Source organism: Elephantulus edwardii, unplaced genomic scaffold, assembly GCF_000299155.1.
Source record: "Elephantulus edwardii isolate Elephantulus edwardi_28Jun2011 unplaced genomic scaffold, EleEdw1.0 scaffold00184, whole genome shotgun sequence".
Taxonomy (NCBI): domain Eukaryota; kingdom Metazoa; phylum Chordata; class Mammalia; order Macroscelidea; family Macroscelididae; genus Elephantulus; species Elephantulus edwardii.
The window spans coordinates 3,413,906-3,435,373 of record NW_006399934.1 but is presented as its reverse complement, the minus strand read 5'-3'; the positions used below and the strand labels follow the sequence as shown (position 1 = coordinate 3,435,373).

At 44.8% G+C, this 21,468-nt stretch overlaps 3 protein-coding genes across 3 annotated transcripts in view; 2 read left to right on the top strand and 1 right to left on the bottom strand.

Annotated features, from left to right (window-relative positions):
* ATAT1 (alpha tubulin acetyltransferase 1) overlaps positions 1-11,526 on the top strand; it is a 16,262-nt gene extending 4,736 nt beyond the window's left edge. The window contains 7 exon segments of the mRNA XM_006903690.1: positions 5,787-5,832; positions 5,948-6,016; positions 7,566-7,637; positions 7,841-8,084; positions 10,670-10,749; positions 10,837-10,879; positions 11,367-11,526. Coding sequence (XP_006903752.1) covers positions 5,787-5,832; positions 5,948-6,016; positions 7,566-7,637; positions 7,841-8,084; positions 10,670-10,749; positions 10,837-10,879; positions 11,367-11,526 — 714 coding nt within the window.
* A 550-nt stretch (positions 11,527-12,076) lies between these two features.
* Positions 12,077-15,179, top strand: LOC102872230 (chromosome unknown open reading frame, human C6orf136). Its single transcript, XM_006896279.1, has 5 exons — positions 12,077-12,148; positions 13,977-14,065; positions 14,219-14,419; positions 14,918-14,987; positions 15,066-15,179. Exons 1-5 carry the CDS (start codon positions 12,077-12,079, stop codon positions 15,177-15,179), a joined length of 546 nt encoding a protein of 181 aa, XP_006896341.1.
* Positions 15,180-15,397: 218 nt separating this feature from the next.
* Positions 15,398-21,468, bottom strand: part of DHX16 (DEAH (Asp-Glu-Ala-His) box polypeptide 16) — a 21,296-nt gene continuing 15,225 nt past the window's right edge. Inside the window, exons 13-20 of the mRNA XM_006896220.1 lie at positions 18,840-18,980; positions 18,507-18,669; positions 18,308-18,426; positions 18,120-18,187; positions 17,008-17,170; positions 16,763-16,924; positions 16,334-16,507; positions 15,398-15,585 (exon numbers count right to left, since the gene is read on the bottom strand). Coding sequence (XP_006896282.1) covers positions 15,457-15,585; positions 16,334-16,507; positions 16,763-16,924; positions 17,008-17,170; positions 18,120-18,187; positions 18,308-18,426; positions 18,507-18,669; positions 18,840-18,980 — 1,119 coding nt within the window. The 3' untranslated portion in view covers positions 15,398-15,456. The remainder of the gene's footprint in view (positions 15,586-16,333; positions 16,508-16,762; positions 16,925-17,007; positions 17,171-18,119; positions 18,188-18,307; positions 18,427-18,506; positions 18,670-18,839; positions 18,981-21,468) is intronic.

The following is a 21,468-nucleotide window of genomic DNA, read 5'->3' as shown; positions in this document are numbered from 1 at the left end:
AAACAGACTCATCCTGGAAAGGGTTAAATCGGGTGGCTCTTTGGAGGCAAGGATTCTGAGGCTCCGTCTAACATACTTTGGACATGTTGTAAGAAGAGACTGGTCCTTGGAGAAGGACATCATTCTTGGGAGGGTGGAGGGACAGCGCAGGAGGGGAAGGCTCTCTGTGAGGTGGATTGATTTGGTGACTGGGTTAGTTGGGATGGGAGTGTCAGAGACAGTGTAATTGGCACAAGACAGAGCAGAGTTTAGGGCTCTTGTACATAGGGTCGCTATGAGTCACAAGCGACTCGACGGCACATAACAACAACAACCTTGATGGGAAATAGTGGTCATTCAAACTAAGGTCTCGACAGTGGAGACGGTAAGGAGTGGCCAGTTTTTAAATACTTTGGCCTGAGCAATTGAAAGGGTGAGGCTGCGATAACTGAAGTGATGTTGTGGATTGGGCTACTAGGTGAAAAGTCAACACTTTGATTTTACTGGCTGCTGCACCAGTGAAAGATGGGTAATCTCTTCCCATAAAGATGTAGTAGACCTTCAAAACCCCAATGAAGAGTTGCTGTGATTTGGAGTCAGCTTTATGCCAGTGTGTTGGGTTTGCCTGGGTTGAGGAGACAGTTTGGGCATTTCCCTGGATTTCAGGGAAGGGGTTAAGGTGGAGAGTTTTCAGTCCCTGGATGATGCTTAAAGCAGTGAGACAGAATGAGATCACCAAGTAGGTAGCATGGATAGAAAGTTGGCCCAAACATAGCCATTGGGTACTCTTTGGGAGATCAAGGGAGGAAAGGAATAGCCAGCAGAAGTGTGAAGCAGGTGAAAATTTAGAAAGTGGGGTAATCTGAATGGCAAGTGAAGAAAATGTTTCCAGGACATACTGGAGTGGGATGGGATACTGAATCATATGCTGCTGACCAGTGAGCTCAGAAGTGGCTGGGTTTAGTTTTCTTAAGCCACTGGGAATCCTAATGAGTGGTTGAGGCGGTGATGACGTGCACCCATGTGTGGAGTGGATTTAGGAGATTAAGACATTATACAGAACAGAGAAATAGAGCAAAAGTTAGAGAAGAAAGTGACAAAGTAGATTGATTCTTTTTAGCTGGAACTACTAAGAGCACAGAATTATTGAAATGAGAAAAAAATTTAGTATTAGAAAGTAGGGAGAATTAAAATTAATAAAAAAATTTTTATAAAAAAGGAGGGAGAATTGCTTAAAAATGTCTTTGAGTAGGCAGAAGAGGTTGGGATTTGGTTGACAAGTTACCCTGGGGAAGAAGTGCAGGGACAGATAAGCCATCAAAACATAATCTGCTGGTGCAACCACTGTGGAAGGTGATATGGCGCTTTCTCAGAATAGTTGCAAATAGAGATACCATTTGACCCAGCAATTCCACTACTGGGAATATACCCCAAAGAGACCATAACTGACATCCAAGCAGATATATGCACACCCATGTTTATTGCAACTTTGTTCACAATAGCAAGGAGTTGAAAACAACCTAAGTGCCCATCAACAAATGAATGGATAGAGAACCTGTGGTATATTCACACAATGGAATACTACACTGCATTGAAAAATTAAGGAACTCATGCAATATTATTCAAAATGGGTGACTCTGGAAGACATTATGCTGAGTGAAGTATCTCAGCCACAAAAGGACAAATACTGCATGGTGCCACTGTTGTAAAATAAGACTGACCTTGGGGTTGGGGATAGACTGAAAAAGATGGGTTCAATCATGTATACTGCACTGAAACAGATGTGGGAGAAAACTGTTTAAAAGGGATATGTGATTAGGTATTTTTGTCATGACAGGAGTCTAGAGCAAAGGCTACATGGTGGAGTGGACCTGGGGGAGGGTTTGTAAAACAATGAAAGAATTATTCTTTTACTTTACCAAGAGGGAAGTACTGGGGGGGGACAGTTGGGAGGGGAGAAAAGTGCAAAAATGAATGAATGGAAATCCAAAGTCTCTCTAAATTTTTTTTACTGAAATAAGAAATTTAAATTAGAAAAACTCCAAAAAACATAATCTGCTAAAAACCCCAAAACCATAATCTGCTAGAAGTAAAGACAAAGGAGCCATAAGGACATGGTAGTGAGTTGTACATCATGGTGGGGTGTGGGTAAAGATTTGACTAATGCTCAGTCTAGAAAGATGAATGGTTGTCAGGTTGACAGAAGTGAGCAGGCAAAGGTAAATTTCGCATAGAAGAGCCAGCATGAGCAAAGGCAAGGAGGGTAGCACACTGTCCGTTGCTTCCAGGGCGCTGTAAGCAGTTTAATGGGCCTGAGTATATGTTTGTCTTAGAGGATGAAGGGTGGATTGATAGCAAAGCAAAATCACCTTGGAATAGCATCCTAGTCTATTGGAATATCCTCTTAGTACATTACTCCACTAAGGGGCAGCAGAGAGCAGTGAAAGGAACATAGTATTTGGAATCAAAACACATTACCTAGTTAATCCTCAGAGCAGTAGAGTATATACAGATATTTCACAAGTTCCATATGGTTTCATGAGCTCTGTGTGTTATCTTCATGCATCCTCTCAGTTCTTGCACATCTTGAAGTAGGTGCTATTATTAATCTCATCAGTGACTAAGTTTGCAGAGCTAATTAGTTGTTGTCATGTGCCGTCATGTCACAGATTCCAGATTTGAACCCACAGCCTGCTCTAATGTTTATGCTTTATTATTGGCTGAAACACTTCACTTAGAATCAGAAATTGGAGCTTAAATTAAAGCCCAGCTTTGTCACTTGTAGCTACTTTATTTGGGGCAAGGCATGTCTCCAAGTCACTTACTCATTTTTTAGACACTGATTCCAAGGATTGGGAAGACCAAATCGAATGTGACAGCATAATTAAATAGCTCTAAATTTATCATTGAATTATTTTCTTTTAATTTTTTTAAAAATTTTATTATTTTTTGTGCATGTACCATCAAATCAGATCTGACTGGTACAGGAGGAAGTTGTCCCTCCTTCTCCGGCAGAGCATTGAATTCTTAAAATGGCACTTGGTCCTCCTGCATGTCTTTCCTTGATTAGTCTCACTCATTTGATGCCTACTTAATTCTTGTTTTTGTCTCTGAATTTTATATTACTTGGCCTTATTATATCTTTTATTTTGGCAATTTGGGATGCCTCATCTTTCTTGATGACACTATTTGTACTTCGTTTCTATTAGCCTGGGTCCTGGGAGAACCTCTAAGGTCTGAGTTTTTGTTTTGTTTTGAAATAAAATTCAAATCACATAAAATTCACCATTTTAACCTTTTTAAAGTTTACAATTTATTGGATTTTCATATATTCATGTTGTTGTATAAATTGTCATTATATTTTCAAAATATTTTCATCACTCTAAAAAACCCCATATTCATCAAGAAGTTATTCACTGTTCTCTGCTTCTCCTAGCCCTTGACAACCACTAATCTACTTTCTGTCTCTATGGATTTGCATATTCTGAATTTCATACAAATGGAAACATATGTGCCTTTTTTAACTTAGCATGTTTCTAAGGCCCGTACATGTTTGTGGCATGTAGTGGTATTTAATTTCTTTTAATAGTTGAATAATACTCCACTCTGTGAATATAATTTATCAGTTGATGGGAATTTGGTTGTATCTACCTTGAGGCCATTATATATAAACAATGGTGCTATGAAAGTGCAACATTTTATTTGAACATGTTTTCTTTTTTATTTTATTTTATTTTATTATTTGTGTGTGTGTGTACCGTCAAATCAGATCTGACTGGTACCGGAGGAGATTGTCCCTCCTTCCCCGGCAGAGCACCTGGTGGATTCAAACCGCCTACCTCTGGATTGCAGTGCGGCTTCTTGCCACTAGGCCATCAGAGCTCCCCAGAACATGTTTTCAATATCTTAGATATACTTGTTGAGGAGCTACCAAACTGTTTTCCACAGTAGGTGCAGCACTATATGTATGTGGGGGTTCCATTTTCCCCAAACCTTTGCCAGTACTTATTTTCTGTTTTCATAGTAGTCATCCTTGTGGTTGCAAAGCTGTATCATTGTACTTGATACTTATTTCTTAATGAGAAATGTTACAGTATATTTTTTCATGCCATTATTTGCCATTTACATGTCTTCTAAGGTATTCAAGTTCCTTGGCCATTTTTTAATTAATCTTTTTGTTGCTAAATTGTAAGGGATTTTTATATACTTGAGATACTGTGTTCTTATTAGATATGTGATGATTTACAAATATTTTCTCTAATACTCTGGGTTGTCTTTACAATTCATTTTTTGTTCCCCCTGAACTTACTTGATGTCTTTTGAAACCTAAAAGTTGAGGTTGTTTTGTTGGGTTTTTTAAATGTCCAGTTTATTATTTTGCTGTTTTTGTTTTGCTTTTTTGAATTTTGGTTTTACTTTGTATTTTGCTTTGTTTTAGTGTCATAGTTAAGATAACTTTGCATAAGATCAGAAGGGAACACTGGTAGCCTAGTGGTAAGAAGCTGCACTGCAGTCTCAAAATCACATGGTTCAAATCTTCCAGCTGGTCCATTGGAGCAGGATAGGCAGTATTCTCCCTTGCAATTAACTGCCATTAAAACCCTTCTGAGGGCTCAGCTATGGGTTGGTTCTGACTTGATGGCTCATAACAACAAGAATGTCATGAAGATTTACATTTATCCCTATTTTTCTCCAAAGTGTTTAATAATCTTAAGTCCTAAATTTAGGTCTTTAACTAGTTTGAATTATTGTTTATATATGGTGTGAGGTAGGGGTTTGGTTTCCATTTCTGTACAGTTGGCTCAGTACCATTTACTGTAAAAGCTCTTTTTCCTTATGGGATGGCACCTTTGCTGAAAATCAGTTCATCATACATGGGTGAATTTACTTCTGAATTCTCTCAGTTCTATTCATTTTATGTCTTACACCATGCCAGTAACACACTAGCTGATTTCTGTAGATTTGTAGTAAAAGTTTGAAGATCAGGAAGTTCAAGTCCTCCATCTTTGTACTTCTTTTCAAGACTATTTGGTCTACTTGAGGTTCCTTGAACTTTAATATCAGTTTGTCACCCTCAGTGAGATGGATTGAAGGTGACTGCAGCAGTGAGCTAGAGTATGTCAGAGACTGAGGATGCACAGGTTAGGACAGAGTTCATATCTGTTGTTCATAGGGACACTATGAGTTGTACTCCATGGTGCTTAACAGCAGCAACAACTTTGGCCATTATTATCTTATTTTTGTGAACTGTCTTTCCAAGTCTTTTGTTAAAATATTTTCTTAGTTCCTAAATATTTTGTACATAAGTCATTTATAATTTGTGTGTGTGTGTGTGTGTGTGTGTGTGTGTGTGTGTGTGTGTGTTACAAATATTTTATGCTGGCTTGCTTTTTGATTTATTATCTTTTTTGAAGACAAAATTTTTAATTTAAGGCTAACTTGTCATTATTTCCTCTCCTATGGTCCTATTTCATTGTGTCCTATTTAATAAATGTTTATCTTATGCTAAAAAAATCAGTTTGTCAAGGTCTGGATTTAGCTTTTTAATTGTAAATATAAAGGTAACAAAAACAAAACAGAAAATATAAAGCTAACAAAATTTTGTGTTTCCACAAACTTAATGCATATAATTCAGTGACATATTCATTATGTTATTTCATTCGAGTTTTTAATAGTTTGCCATCAAGGACAGCAATATTGTCATTTGTTCCTCCTTTTTTCCTTTTTCCTAGCACAAGGTTTTATACCCAGTTATATGCTGAATGACAGAATAAGCAAACTGTATTTTGATTAATTTTATCTTCTAGGTGAACAACTTTGTGATCTTTGAAGGCTTCTTTGCCCATCAACACCGTAAGTTGTCTCACCTTTTATGGGTTGTGTACTTGGGGTGAGGGGAAGGAAACAGGTGGACTCTTGGTCCCACTGGCCCCCTCACTTAGGGGCACCACCACTTCCTTCCTCACAGGGCCCCCTGCTTACTCTCTGAGGGCAGCTCGACACGCTCGTGCTGCTGCAGTGGATTCTACTCCCGCTGGTAAACCTGCATTGAATGGGTTGAGCCGTAGTGCGGTGATGGCTAGTTGTTTTAGAGGCAGTGAAGAGTACATTGTTATCTGTGGGCAATTTTAGAGAACTCTAATGCAGCCCAACCTCTAGCAGTCATTACCTGGTTGCCTTTGCTCTCATGGGGACACAACACATTTTATACTTGGCAAGTCTTTTAAATAAGCAATCTCATTGAGAGCCTATTTGATAATTGATGTTGGGGGAGCCTCTTGCTGCTTCAGGTCCTTCAGAATATCGAGAGTCAACCCTTCTTTGCAAACTCCTTGGGTTTCTCTGAGTCTTTGAAAGACAGGCAAGTACAGAAAGCCTTTCTGTTTCTAGGCATCGACGAGGCAGCAAGCTTAAGATAACATGAATGGCCTAGAGTTTAAATAACTCATTTTAGAAATAACTCATAGGATTTTTTAACACTTCCAACCAAATAATGAAGTTGGTCTGGAGAAACCAAATAAAAGGATAGCAAAATGCTTCCCAGGTTCCTTTCTTATCCTCATTCACACAGATAGATTCCCTGCCCAGCTAAGACTTACTCCTTCCGCTTCCTCATATCCCATCAGTAGACAAGAACAGCCCTCTGCTGGCCGTGCAGTATGTCCTTCCACAGAAGTGCTCTCTTCCTGAGCTCACTTTGTGGCTAGCTCTCACCTTGCTCCATGGCCAGGATTACCAGGATCTAGTGTCTCCCAGTGGCTGGCACCCAGAGGTATCTAGTCTACATACATGATTGGATTTGGTCTCTTGGGCTCCTGTGTTCAAGTTCTTGCATGTGGGCTCTAAGAGGGAGTGAGCATGAACAAGGATGGTGAGGCCACAGCACAGAACTCAGGTCCACTGTAAGGGTAATGAAGCTTAAGTGAATGAGAAGTCACTCATTTGCCACAGACCATGGAACGGGAAGGGATAGGAGCAAGTGGAGATGTGAGAAGAGAGAAGCCCATGTTTTATACCATACACTGTCCTCCCATTTACTTAGATAACTCCTTTTTAAGATGTCCTTTTTAAAAAAAAAATTTTTTTTCTTCCTATCCTTATATGAGGAGGAGAGGCTCTGCCCCGCCCCTAACCTCTCCAGAGTAATTCCTGATTAACGAAGGGCTTTGTCCATCTCATCTAGAGGGACCCAGGGTCCTCGTTGGCCCAGCTGGGACCATTCCACAGCCTCAGAATCCCAGGGGGGCCTGACAGCGCCCACTTACAGTAAGAGCTCACCCTCTTTGGCTGCCCTTTTCCTGCATCTCCCAGGCCCCCAGTCACCCCTTCAGTCTTATTCCTTCAACTCTGTGTTTGGCCTACTCCTTCCGGCTCTCCTCAAAAGTGCTCCAGCATCTTCCCTAAAATCCCTCTTGGTGGGCTGGCATCACCACAGAGCTGAGTCTACGATGGCGCTCAACTATTCTTCTTCCCCAGGAGGAACTGGGTATCAGGGAGCAGAGGATTGGGGCTGTGGAGGGACTTGGCAGGGAGGAGGGACATAAAGTACATTTTCTGAGGCTGATCTGTGTTCCCTTCATCTCTAGCTCCAGCAAGGAAGTTGCCACCCAAGAGAGCAGAGGGAGACATTAAGCCATATTCCTCTAGTGACCGCGAATGTAAGAGTGCCCTGGGGAGAGGGTCTGGGGGACTTGAACCCACGGGAAGATAGTGCTTTGGGAGGTAATCCTGGGGAAGGAGTATTTCTCTCTAAAGGCTCTGCTTTCTCTCCTCCCCTCCCTGCCCCCATCTTTGCTGCCATGCCTTTTTATCTGCCTTCCTTTTTCTCTTTTGCCTTATCTTGCTTTTCACCCTCCCTCAGTTCTGAAGGTAGCTGTGGAGCCTCCATGGCCCCTAAACAGGGCCCCACGCCGCACCACCCCTCCAACACACCCACCGCCTCGCTCCAGCAGCCTGGGCAATTCCCCAGAACGGGGTCCTCTCCGCCCTTTTGTGCCAGAGCAAGAGCTGTTGCGGTCCCTGCGCCTCTGCCCCCCACACCCTACTGCCCGCCTTCTGCTTGCTACCGACCCTGGGGGCAGCCCAGCCCAGCGTCGCCGCACCAGGTAATAGAAGGGTTAAGGAGTCTCCGGGCTGTCAAAGGGGGTACAAGAAGTGACAGAGTGCATTTGAATCTGCCAGAGACTTGAAGCAGGAGGGTAGATAGATTGGAGAAATCCTGAAATTCTCCATGAAAAATATATGTGGAAGTCATCTGGAGGTAGTTTATAGTGAAACAGCAAAAAAGCACTTTAAATGGAGCCTGAGGACTCTTGTTTAAAATGACAGTTAGGGGTAAGGTAGGAAAAGAGCAGAGATCCACTGGGTCTGGGAGGAGAACTGCATCTTTAAGTTTGGGGCAAGTCCTGGCTTTACAATTGCTGGGGGAGGAGCACTATCTGACACACAAATTGGGGAGGCAATAGCTTCCTGTCAACACCAGTGTATCAAGAGTCCATCCCAGAAGTCAGGGAGTGGGCATCTCCTTGTCTCTCCCTGTAGCTTTCTCTTCACCTCTGATTGCTTTCTGTTTTTCTCTCTCCCCCACTCCCTCTCTCCCTCCATCCTGTCCATAACATCCTTCCACAGCTCCCTTCCTCGCTCAGATGAGAGTAGATACTGACAGACAACTACCCCCAGTTCCCTGAAAAGACCTAGGGTGGGCGGAGGAAACTTCCTCCCCTAAGACCCCTAGGTTTATTCTTCCATTGCATCTCCTAGGACTGGGAGAAAACTGACAGAGCCCATAGGATTCCCTCTTCTCGTTTCTTGGATGACTGGGTTGTCAGAGTCTCAAATGGCCTAGTGCTTTGCAGCTTTTCTTACCACAGAAAGTACTCCTTCTCTCCTGACATGGGCTCTGGATGCTTTCACCACAGATAGCCCAGTCTGCTGCCAGAGCCCTTAATTGGGCAGCTCATACTAATTACCCAGAGAAGCACATCTTGCTAGTTATCAGAGAACACCAGGAAAGTCCAAGGCCGCCCTCTGCCAGGGAAATCTCTTAAGGAGTCTGGTCCATGGAACGAATACCATGTTCTCTTTCCAGTGTCTACCAGGGATCTAATTATGTTCTGTGGTGTTTGCCACACTTTCCCTTCAGCCAGCTTACATCAACCAGTGAACTCTGCTTCAGAGCAGCAGGCGTTAGACCAGACAGGGACTGTTAGAAATTACCAGCTCCCCATATGAATCCACTCAGCATTGCCAAACTTCATTTCTCAAATGTTTTGGGTTGTGTGTATGTGTCAGAGAACCCCCAACCTGATACCTGATTATAGAGTAGATGAGGCTACCCCATCTTCCAGATTCATTCTCTAAGGGATTTTATTCCTTGGCAGTAGTTAATCCCAGCAAGCACTCTAGGATCACTCTTGGCCAGAAGATAAACCTGGTGTCAAGAAACAGTTAAGAATCTGGAATCCTCTGGTGAATCTATCTTTCCCTAGTAGCCAGATGCTAATGTATTCTTGTCATATTGAGATGACTAGGGACCATTTGTCCTCCAGTCTTTCTTTTCTCATAGCAAGAACCTCCTTCCCTGCTCCAGACCCAGGGTTTAGATGCATCCTGCCCCCTTCCCTCCTTGGAATGTGTGGTAGATCAGGTTACCTTTACTGTATCTCTCCAAATCCTTGGGAGCAGGATCTCCCTCACTACCAACTCACTCCTTACTTTTCTTCTCCTGCTTGGTGTTGTCTGAATAAAGTGTGAACTTGTCTGTGTTTTTTAAACTGACATTTTCAATGAGAGAAAAAAAAAAAAAAGAGGGCGGGGGAAGCACCACTTCAGAGTCTCAGCCTCTTTTGTTCGTTGCCCCTTGTGTCCCTGGGATCTCAGAGCCTCTGCCCTTCTCATCTTCTGCACCTCTGAGTTTTGCAGATATTCCTCCTCAGAACCTGAGCTCCCTTTCCAGGATCTCATGTCTGCCTTTCTCCATCTTCACTGCTGGGTCTTGTGGATTCAGAATGACTCATATAATCACTGGAGCCTGCAGTGTAGGCTTCCCTACCATTCCCTTGTCATCAGGAACCTCCAGCTCTCCAGTGATTTCTGCCCTCTACTTTGGGTCAGCCCTTGCTGAGAGGTCACAAATTTACCAGCATCTCCTGTATGTCCCATAGGTTGCACTTTCCACTCTGTAATCTCCTGCCCCTTCTATCCCAAAATCTTTTGTGATCTCTTTGACAGTCCCTTACTCCCATGGAGCATCTTAACAGTCTGCCCTCCATGCCAGTCTCACTCCCATTTCCTCAGTTCAGCCTTGCCATTTCCTATTTCCCCTCCAGTGTGAATATCTTACGCTTAAGGCAACCATGTTTTCCATCCCAAACCTCAAAACACCTGATCTTAACAAATTCCTATTTGCCTATATGTGACACTGTTTTTATGAAACTATTTAGATCACATTTAGCTACCCATTTAATACATTCTCCTACTAAAAAGAATAACAAATCAGGATTGCTCCAGAAAATCTTGGGGTGTGAAATGAGCTCCCTCCCCATTTCTGGAATACTGCTTAGATAAGAATGAATAATTATCCCCTTCTTACTGTTCTGTGCTCTTCTTTTATTCCTCTCCTCTGAATTCTCCATACCCACCCATCTTTCATCCTGTAGCCTCTCCCCATCATCTCCCATTTCTTCTGCAGGGGGATATCCCCAGGGCTGGTAGCCCAAAGTTGCTGCTATAGCCGCCATGGGGGGTTGAATTCCTCATCCCCTGATACAGGTAAGTAGTCACCCCTCTCACCCACCAATCAGGCCACATTCACTTCCAGCCTCAGCCTTTCGATGCACATGCCCACTATTTCCACAGGCAAGCAAGAATTGAAGCAGGGGGAACAGGAAACAGAGAATAGGTGAGGTCTGAGCCCTCCCCTGCCAACTATCACTACATATACCTCCCACCACCTTCTACTAACTCCTTTCTTAATACTCCTCTCAATTTAACTCTCATTGTAACTGAATCAAATCCAACATATAGTTGATTCTCCACTGGGTTTCCCAGGCCAATTACACAGGAGGAGATTGCCCATCTTTCTCAAGTGGAACTGCTGGTGTACTTGAACCGCCAGAGAGGCGCTGGCCTTTGGATTAACAGTGCAACTCCCTGTGATCTACTTCCTCACAAATCTTACTTTCAGCTAGATGTTAGCCCATTTCATATATTCAGCCTAATATTCTACAAACTTTTTTCTCCATAAAATCATCAACACCTTGCTTCTCTGTGGCATTAGCTTCATCACATGCCATCCTCTACATTAAAATCTGGCACTTAAAAACCAGAGTCGAGGTGCTGGTCTTAATTTTATTTGGTACTCCTATAATCCCGTCTCCACCTCCTAGGTCTGCCAGTGAGGAGCAGGCACCGGCCAAGGACAGCTCTGTGGAGGAACCCATGCACACAGGTCCCCTACAGGTCCAGGCCCCACCTGCCCCTGAGAGCATGTTCAATGCCAGGTTCATTCGAAACCTGCAAGAACGTCGCAGCACCAGGCCTTGGTGACTACAATTCCTTCCCATACCACCAAAGACAGTATAATTTTTCTTCCATTACAGCAGACAGCCAAAGCCTAGCCCGCATAATGGGTGTATTCATTCATTCATTCATTCAACAGGCTATGAATAATGTGGGAGATTTTTTAACCAGAATAATAAAAGTATTTATTTTTTGCCACGAGAACGATTCTGAAGCTAGTTCTTTCAATTCCAGTCCTCTTTTCTTTTTACCCCGATCGTCCAGCAGCGTATTCACCGGCTTTTGCCCAACTGACATCGCTGGGAGCGGACTGCATGCCCTGCGCAGCACAGCTCACTTACTGCGCAAGCGCTGAGGCAGCCGTCGACCCGGTGAGCGCAAGCGCATTTGCTACAAAACGAGCGCTGGAGCGCGTCTCTAGAACCCAGAGTGCGCACGCGCACATCATCTCCGTTTCTCTTTCCTCACTACTACCCCCCCCTTTTCCCCTTCACGAAGCCGGCTCCGGGGCGCGCTCACCCCTGAGAGGAGGCCAGAGCCCACACTCGGAAAACGCTCTCTTCAGCCCCGGGAGATCATGTACCAGCCCTGCCGGAGGACGGCCCGACGTGTCGGTTGCTGCCTCCGAGCCTACCAAGCTCGACCCCAGGTAAAGTGGAGATTGCGGGGGCGGGGAGAGACCCTCAGAACCGGCGCGTGGGGCCGAGCGCGCCCCGCCTCCGCGCAGGCGCAGTAGCGCTTGTCGCTTTTTCCCACCTGTACTGGGGATGCGTAGGGCGGTGAGGGTCTCGAGGGCTTGGCGTGCAGGAACGTCGCTTTTCGCGCGTCTTGGAGCGAGCAGGCGGGGTTGTTGTTGGCGCAGCCGGGTGCGTCTTCTTGTTACCCGGTCTGCGGTTACCTGATGCTGGAGGTGATTTGAAGGACAGGCAGGGGCGGAGAAGTTTGCCGCGGCGTCGCACGAGCCAGAGACCCCCGGCCCCCGCTTGACCGGCCGGCCTACCGCGCCCCGGAGCCGGCTCAGCCTCCAGCCGGCTAGCGGTGCAGCCAGCGAGGCTCGAGTGACCTGGTTCGGGCCCCGGCGTCCCTGTAGGCAAAATGGCCACACCCCCGGCAGAACCGGCGCCCCGGGGACACTGTCGAGGACAGAGGTACTCGCACGGCCGCCCTGCCTCGTTGGCAGTGGGACCCCGGCTGCTCGGGCAGCGGTGTCACTCGGCTCAGGCCTGATTTCCAATGACCTTGTCGCATTTTCGGTATTGGTGACTTTGGAGAAGGAACCCAGCCAAACCATTCCCGGTGTGTCTGTCCTTTAGAGAGGTTGAATCTGAGAACGGCTTACGTGTCTGTTCTACTTAACAAGTTGCGGAGTTTTATTTGCATTCATTAGCTCATATATTTCTCATAATAATGCACTGAGGCTTCCTTTTCTTACTTTGAAGAGCCTTTATAACACAGTGGGTGAATGAGTGCCTAGGGCTACATGGCAATTTGGAGCGGGGTGAAGAACGACTTCTCCTGTCCGCTTTCCTTTCCTCTAGACCATATTTGCCTAACACACTCAGTCATGGAATTGTGCTGTACGCTAGATTATTTCGTTTTTAGTACAATAAAGCTTGTTTATTTACCTGATAATTCATCAAGCCTATATTCTCATAATAACATGTCTTGAGAGATGTGAAATTGTCCCGAAACACTGCTGGAATCTTAACATGTGAAAAGTGTTTTTGACTCCTGTGTATCATGGAAGCCATCTGAAGTGGCGGAGGTGGGGACTCAGGTGAGACTAAGGAAATCATTAAGCAGCTGAATTCTTTCCCTTTTCTTCTCAGGACCAGCTTTCTCCACGGCCTTTACCATTCCCACCACTTTGGCCTCACTCCACAACTAGCTCTGCATCTTCCCCTCTCTTCTGGTGTCTCCCACTTTCATGCTCTTCTTCTCTACCCCGTCCCCAGACTCACCCACTACCTCTCCCTCAGATCCAGGCCCTCAGCTCACCATGGGTTGTTCTCCCACCAGGAAATGGGGAGGAGGGACTGGGACCTGAGTTGCACAGGGGCTGCTTAGATGGGCTTAGAAGTCTCTTTGAGGGACCTCCTTGCCCCTATCCTGGAGCTTTGATACCCTTCCAAGCCCCCGGGACCACCCATTCTTCCCCTGCCACTCCATCAGGAGACCCCAGTATGGAGGAGCACCTGGCTGTCATGTATGAGAGACTGAGACAAGAGGTAAGTCGGTTTAAAAGTGGTTTTCATCTGTAGTAAGAGGGATATAGGTAATTTTGGAAATAGGGGGCTATTTAGCTGAGTTCTTTCATGAAGCACACATAATAAACATTCTCCTTAGGAAAAGAGGGTTCTTGGTTTGGGTTGTGGGCAGTTAAACATAGGACAAGATGACTTTTCATGCAGAAGGAAATGAAAGGGCACTAAAAAATGAACAGCTGAGAGAACATTTTTCCCCCTTGTTCCACCTAGCTTCCCAACATCTTCCTTCACTCCCACGACTATACACTCTATTCATCGGATGTGGAATTCATTAATGAAGTCCTGAACATACGTACCAAGTGAGAATCAGGGCGCTGGGGAGGAAATGGCTCAATGTATGTATGTATGTACCCAATCTTTTTTACTTTACTTTCCAAGTATGCTAAGCTGCTTTTCACAGCTGTTTCCCATTCCTTGGGCAGAGACCATTTTCATTTTCTTACTCTTTACAGGGGTCGAGCATGGTACATTGTGTCACTGACCCTCTGCCGTTTCCTCACCTGGAACTATTTTGCACAGTTTCGGTTAGAGATTCTACAGCTAACCCGCCACCCTGAGAACTGGACCTTGCAAGCCCGTTGGCGCCTTGTGGGGCTGCCCATCCACATGCTATTTCTGCGTTTTTACAGGCGTGACAAGGATGAGCTTTACCGGTAAGATAATCAGTTTCATATTCTTTTAGGAACGTAATAATCTTCCAGACCACCCTAATCTACTCTAGTTTAACTGCAAGCTATTCAGGGACAGACATGGTCTTTAGTCCAATGTAACAAAAAAGGGACTTGAATATATTAGGAAACTTCTCAATTTTCTGTTCTTAATATACATTATTTAGTATATGATAGGTACTTAAATGAAAATTCCTGTCAGAATTGAGCCTCACAACTTGAGTAGAATCTCAAAAATTGTTAGGCTTAACTTTTAACATGCTTTTTAACCAGTGGTTCCCAGATCTTGCTGCATAGTGGAGTACCTTAGAAATCTCTTAAAAAGTACTAATGCTAAACATTTGTAATGAGGGTATCAATGATCGTTAAAAAGTTCCCAAGATAGGCTAAAGTGAGCAAAGAACTACTAGTTTAAACATGTTTTTATTAAAGGGGACTGGTCACCTTCTCCCTTGGTAAGCCTCTCATTTCTCCCTTCATCAGGACCTATGATGCCTATTCTACCTTCTACCTGAATTCCAGTGGTCTCATTTGTCGCCATCGTTTAGATAAAGTGAGTCCTAGGGTGGATGGGGTAAAGGGATAGAACATCTGTGAACTGCTTTTTTAACATTAACCTTTCTGCCTATAGCTGATGCCTTCACACACTCCCTCTGCGCCTGTAAAGAAGCTGCTAGTGGGAGCTCTGGTAGCCCTGGGGCTGTTGGAACCAGAACCCAACTTACACCTGTATTCCAAGGCCTGAAAGAGAACTAAGGTGGAGGCAGCACTGAAGACTGTTAACGCACAAGACAAAGGGTGGAGGCAGCCAAAAATCTGAGTCCGCTGCTGCCTCTCATCTGTTTCCTTCCTTTCCTTCTCATGATGTAAAGCTGCTATGTAATTTAACTTGTAAATAATAAAGCTAAAGAGAATATGGGGTAGATTTTCCATGTTATTTTGAGTCCAAACATGCTTTATTAAAAAAATAATTTATTTAATACATTAACAATGTACAGAAGGAGCTAAGCTTAAGCTCTGCTTTACCCTAGCTCTTCTCGTGTCTTGCCTATTTTCTTGGGCATTTTCTTAGAATGAGGATCTTCTAACTCCTTGGCCTTATAATAGTGAGGGGCCACTTCCAGAAGCCAACTGCTCTCAATCTCCAATACCTAGAAGGAGAGAAGAGATGAATAATATTCCCTCCCACCTATTTTAGATTCTCACATAATTAAAATGTTTTCTTTTTCCTGCTTTGACCCAGGACTAGGAATAAAGGTTCCTGGCTCTATTACTCTAACAAAAAAACAAAGATAAACTGCATAGACCTTCCCCTTGACTCATTGCCATGGAATTAAAACCAACTCAGCTGACCCTCCAACACATTTCAGAACCTATAAATTACAGGAGAAGACTGCTCATCTTTCTCGCTCAGCAACTGGTGGACTAGAACTTCAGGGTTGGGAGTATAGCTCTAACATTAGGGCCCCAGAGTGCCACAAAGTCCTCAGGAATTTGCTAAATGACCCCTAAGAAAAGCCTGGAACCTAAAATTAAGTTTGCCCAACGAGAGCAAAGACTTCAATAATGTTTTCCACTAGCTCCCCCACCTAAGACATTAAAAATAGTGTATTTACTGAACCACCAGAGTTCTGACCAGATCTTAGAAGATGCAGAGACAGTTACTAGATGTTTTTTTTTGTTTTACACTTCTTGCTGATCTTCTCTGTATCGTTCCAATTTTAGTATATGTGCTGCCGAAGCGAGCACATTAGATGTTTCTTTTATCCTGTTTAAACCAGCCTGTGAATATTCATTGGTTTCCTCTGCCTGTCCTAGCAACCTGAAACTTCTCACCTTTCTGGACCATGTTCCCACACACTCTTCCACCTGCCTGCCCCCAGTGGATGGTACCCTCACCTGTCTCATAAATTCCTTGGTGGTCAAGACAAGTTCATGGTAGAGCAGCCATCGTGGCTGTTCATCAAAGAGGGAGGAGTTGGGATGAATGAACACTGTCTGCTGCTGTTTCACTGTGCGATAACCACTGCGAGTCAAGCGTGCTGTGTGATAGAAGTAACCAGCGGTGATGGCCTAAGAATAAGGAACACACAGGAGACAAAGTCAGACATCAGGGAACTGTGGAACTTCCAACCTCTGGATCTTCTGGAGAACAAAATTAAGGAAGACGTGAACCTGCTGAGAACCAACCTCCAGTGGTCTGGGAGAACACATTTCCCACCAGAGGAAAGGCCACTTGTTTAGGAAGAACTGCTGCATGCTCCCCAAACTTAGGAGCTTGCTATGTGGAGGAGGAGGTGGTGGGGAACAGAATGAAGGGGTACTGACCTTGCGGACTCTGATGTAGTCCCCCTGGCAAGAACTGAGGCCAACTTCTACGCGTTCCAAGAGCCCCTCTAGCTGTTCCCGCACATCCCGGGCTCGGCGCATAGATCTGAACTGTACGAAGTTCTCGTAGCACCACTGTGAAGAGTAGCCGCTCTCAGCCCACTGTGAAGGTTAAAAAAGGGTTACATATACAGCAGAACTAGAATCCCCCAGCCTCTCATACCCATTCACCTGAGTGCAGTGACCTGTGTATAAACGTTAAGTAGAACCAGGTGGTCCCCACCAGGGAGGAAGAAGTTGACGCGGGCATTGTCAGCATGGACAACCTTGTCCTTGGGCCGGTAGAAGATGGAGTTGTTGACAGAGAGCATGGCAGCCACTGTCAGGATCTCCTCTGAGCAACTGTACCTGGGCCAACAAGATAACAATATGAGTGCTCAAAGAAAACACACAAGAACAAATATAAAGAAGAAAATCATATAACCAATGACTCCCCAAGTAAGTTGGGATAGTGGCTATAAGTCAGAAAGTAGACAGATTTTGGTGATGGTAGCCCTAGCAACAGTCAGTGAAGGTGGGAGGCAGCAAACAGTTACACAGAAGTGATACCCACAGAGGTAAATGTAGGGTGGGTAGGAAGGCACTGGAGGCTTCTCCGAGACTCGGCAGTAGGAATAGGTGCACTATGCTGAGAGAGGAAGACCACACTTTTCTTAGACCATAGAGATTCCGGACCTCTACCAAGGCATTTGAGGAATAACATTTGAAAGTGGTCATTCTACAACTACACCAAGTGTTCTATGTGAAACATGAAGTAAGTGACAAACTAACCACCATCTAGCACCTCTCACAGAGGGAAAAATCCTTTCACTTTCTTTTGTTGTTAGGTGTCAGTCAAGAACAACTCATAATGACCCTATTGACCCAAGAGATCTGAACTTTGTCCTATCCCGTGCTATCCTCAATCTCTGACATACTTGAGCCCACTGCTGCAGTCACTGTGTCATTCATATGGCTGAGGGTCTTCCTCTCTTTTGTTGACCCTCTACCTGTCCAAGCAGGATGTCCCTCTAAAGGGACAGGCTCTCCTAGCAACATGCCCCAAATATGAGACGAAGCCTCCAAGGAGCATTCTGGCTGTCCTTGAATTTCCTGTGACTGTCAATTTCCCCCATTTGATAGAATAATTAAGGACAGGGGAGAGTTTTACTGACTCTTGTGAACAGAAGACATCTTTCTGTGAACTGAACTCTTGTCCCTCAAAAGGGACAGTATGAATTCTCTAGTAGAAATGAAAGGTCCAGAAACAGGAGGCACAGCCTGGTTGTGGGCTAAGGGGTAGGTGGTAGGGACTTACTTCTCCGAGGCCAAGATCATCTTCGATAGCATGGGGTCCACCGGAAGCTCTGCCATCTTCCGACCAGACTAAGAAAAGGAAAAAGAGTTGAGGTTCCGCCTCCTCAGGTTCCCTATAGTACTGGGGTTCCCAGAGCACCTTTAACCTCCTCACCCTGTCCTTTAACCCATGTTGTCCTTTCATCTCACCGTGGTGAGCTCCCCGAGGTGGTTGAGGGCTCCCAGAGCGTACAGCTGCTCCAAAGCCAGCAGCAAGGTCTCGTATGGTGGAGGGTCCAGGAAATCAAAGTGCATTAGGTCATGAATCCCTAAAAGAAAGATATAAAAGGAATCTTGACACTCTACTCAAGCTTCCACCTCTCTCAGGAGGACGGGGAGACTCAATTACCTAAGCTCTTGAGCAGCAACACAACATTGCCCAGGCTGGTCCTCTGGATCTCAGGCACTGTGGTTTCCTCGAGCTCATGCTGATAGGCCCAGGCGGTATACAAGCGGAAGCACTTCCCGGCAGCCACACGACCTGCCCGGCCAGCACGCTGATTGGCTGAAGCCTGCAGAGACAAGAGAAGACAGCTGAGCTGACAACAGACAGGGAATCATTCATGTCCCAAATCTGAGAGTATATGAACTGTTTATTCCTCATCTTTGATGAAAGCCCCACCACTGACTTGTATCTTCTCCCTAGGGTGATCTCACCTAATCCCTGGGAGACCAGGCTGACCTTGCTGCAGGGTGTGACTGTGAGGGACTCCATGCCTGTGCGCGGGTTATAGCTCTTTTGTTTACAGAATCCTGGATCCAACACGTAAATGATGCCTTCAATGGTGAGGGATGTTTCAGCGATGTTTGTTGCCACAACCACCTGGAAGAGAAGATATAAGTCACTTCTAGATGCTGCCCACATAATTTCCTAATAAAATCCTCCTAAAGAGTTAGGAGTAGAGATGGAGATGCAGATGAAGGGCAAGAGAAGAAGCGGTTAGGATCCAAAGTCAGGAGAAGAGGACAAAGCCAATGGAAAGGTGAGCTAAAAATGGGTCAGCAAGAAACGGGGAAAGGAAGTGACAAAGATTATTTAGGGCTTATAGCAGAAATGAGACATGAGGCTATCCAGATCCCTATCCTCTCTACACACTACTTTCTTCTTTTTTTTTTTAGCATTTCACAAAAATTAATAGAATGGGGGGAGTGTTTATTTTTATACTATTTTATTTACAAAATTCAAATATACTGTTTTTCACACCAAATCATTCCCATTTCCCTGACCCTCCTACTCATCAGTCTATATACTAATTTCATTAAATCTTCACAGATCACTTCCTGTAACAGCTTCCCAATACTTCTCCCCTCCTTCCAGCCTGCCCACCCCCCACCCATCTGTCTTTATGTGGCATCCAGAATGATTCTTTTAAAATGTACACTTGTCATTTCACTTTCCCATATTTCAACAGGTTCTTATCCTACTTTAAAATTAAATCCAAACTCTATAATCCTCTATCTTCTGGCCGCTGGTTACCTTTCTGATCTTATCTCTTAGGTCTCTACCCCCACCTTCATTGCTCCCCTGCATGCTGGCTGCTCACTGACTTGCCTCTGCACAAAGTGTTTGCTCTGCTAGGAGCACAGCTCTCCCAGATACAGCCTCGCTCCCCCTCTCATCTGATGCAGGTCTCTGCCTTACTTCTACCTTATTATAGAAGACTACCCTATACTCCAATAAAAATAATCTAGCTGCTATCTCTTACCAGCTCCCTGTAGTTGGTCTGTCTTCCTGTGATGCTTTGCAGCTCCTCAGAGTACTCAACACAACTGACATTACATATTTACATGCCAATTACTTCCTCCCATTGGATTAAATTCTGTGAGGCTAGGGCTTTGTTTTGTTCATCAGAGTATCCTTATCCACTAGAGCAGGAAGAACTTGACTGCAGTGTAGTGAATTACTTAATATGGCCTTTTAGTCTTGGTCCTTGGACCCTCAACAAATAACTGGGTGGGACTATGCAAATGAAGGACTTATGGTGCATCAAGGGGATTAGCTTGCTAATAACATAAATCTGATGCATGGCACCATAATGAGGGTGGAACCATGCCAAAAGGAACATATATAGACTCCTATTGAGGAGATCAGTCAGTTCTGCCATTCCACTAGGCTCAAATGAGCCTCCCAGAGGCAGAAAAGGCTCTCATAGTCATTGAAGGAATAAGGCTAGGAGTAGAGTGTGTCCTTTGGACCTAGATCCCTATGCTAAGAAACTCCCTGATCCAGGAGATAGAGAGCTGTAACATCTTTCTGAGATAGCAAAAAACAGCAGCAGGGACATGGCAGCAGCAGACTTGCAGGAGATGGCATGGTGGTCTTCCCAGCCCAGGGTTCAGGCAGGTCTGTTGGCAGAGGGGGACATTCAGGCACTTGCTGGACGAGCCGGGTTTACTGACCCACTGAGAGAGCAGAGCTGGGTACCTTCAGGCTAAGGCTTACAGGAGGAATAGGGTACCTCTAGGCAAAGCTAGAAGAGTGTTGTAACACCTGCCCCAGGAGCACAAAGGCCAAGCCAACGCACCAAAGGCCAGAGATGGACCAGCCTGTGGCACAGTTGAGAAGAAGCTGTCCTTTCCTTTTTGAAGAACAGTATCCTCTGAATGTCCTTAGGCCTGTTACTTCTCAATAAACCCAGTAAATCTGAGTTGTCTGTGAGTCCCCTGTGCAATGAGGCATGTATCCCAGCAGAGAATCAGAGTGCTGTGGGATGGATTTTTGGTGTCAAAGCAGGTAAAAAGGCTGGAGGGTAGAGACTTGTCTAACCTCTGCTTCATATGAACCAGCCTCAGATTACTGATTATCATTCTCTTCTCCCCTCCTACAGTTAGGGAAGAACAGACTCCACCTCTACACTATTTTACAGTTGGCAACTCTTTCTTCACAGAAGGAAGTTACATCTCTGTTTAAATCCTTTGATGGTCATTCAACTGTCTAAAGTCCAAATCTGACCGGCCATCAAAGGCCTGATCTAATCTCAGTCCAGAGTTGTTTTGGCCTTATCTCCTACTACCTCACCCATGAGGTTTAACACGTTCCTCTCACCTCAAATGCACCTCAGGCCTTCTTTTCTCCCAATCATTTCGCTTCAAGGTTCAGATCAAATTTCAGCTTCTTGAAGACCAAGAACCTGCTTTCTTCTCCAAATCATTTGTCTGCTTGTTTCCAGCTCATGCATTTGACAGTCCCCCTGTATTTAACCTCACTCCTCAGCTCCTTCTGTTCAGCTCTTTAGTATCTTGAATTCTTCCTTGTGCTTTGGCTTCTCTACGCTCCAGTGCAATCTTCAGAGTTTCTTCTGACATCCATT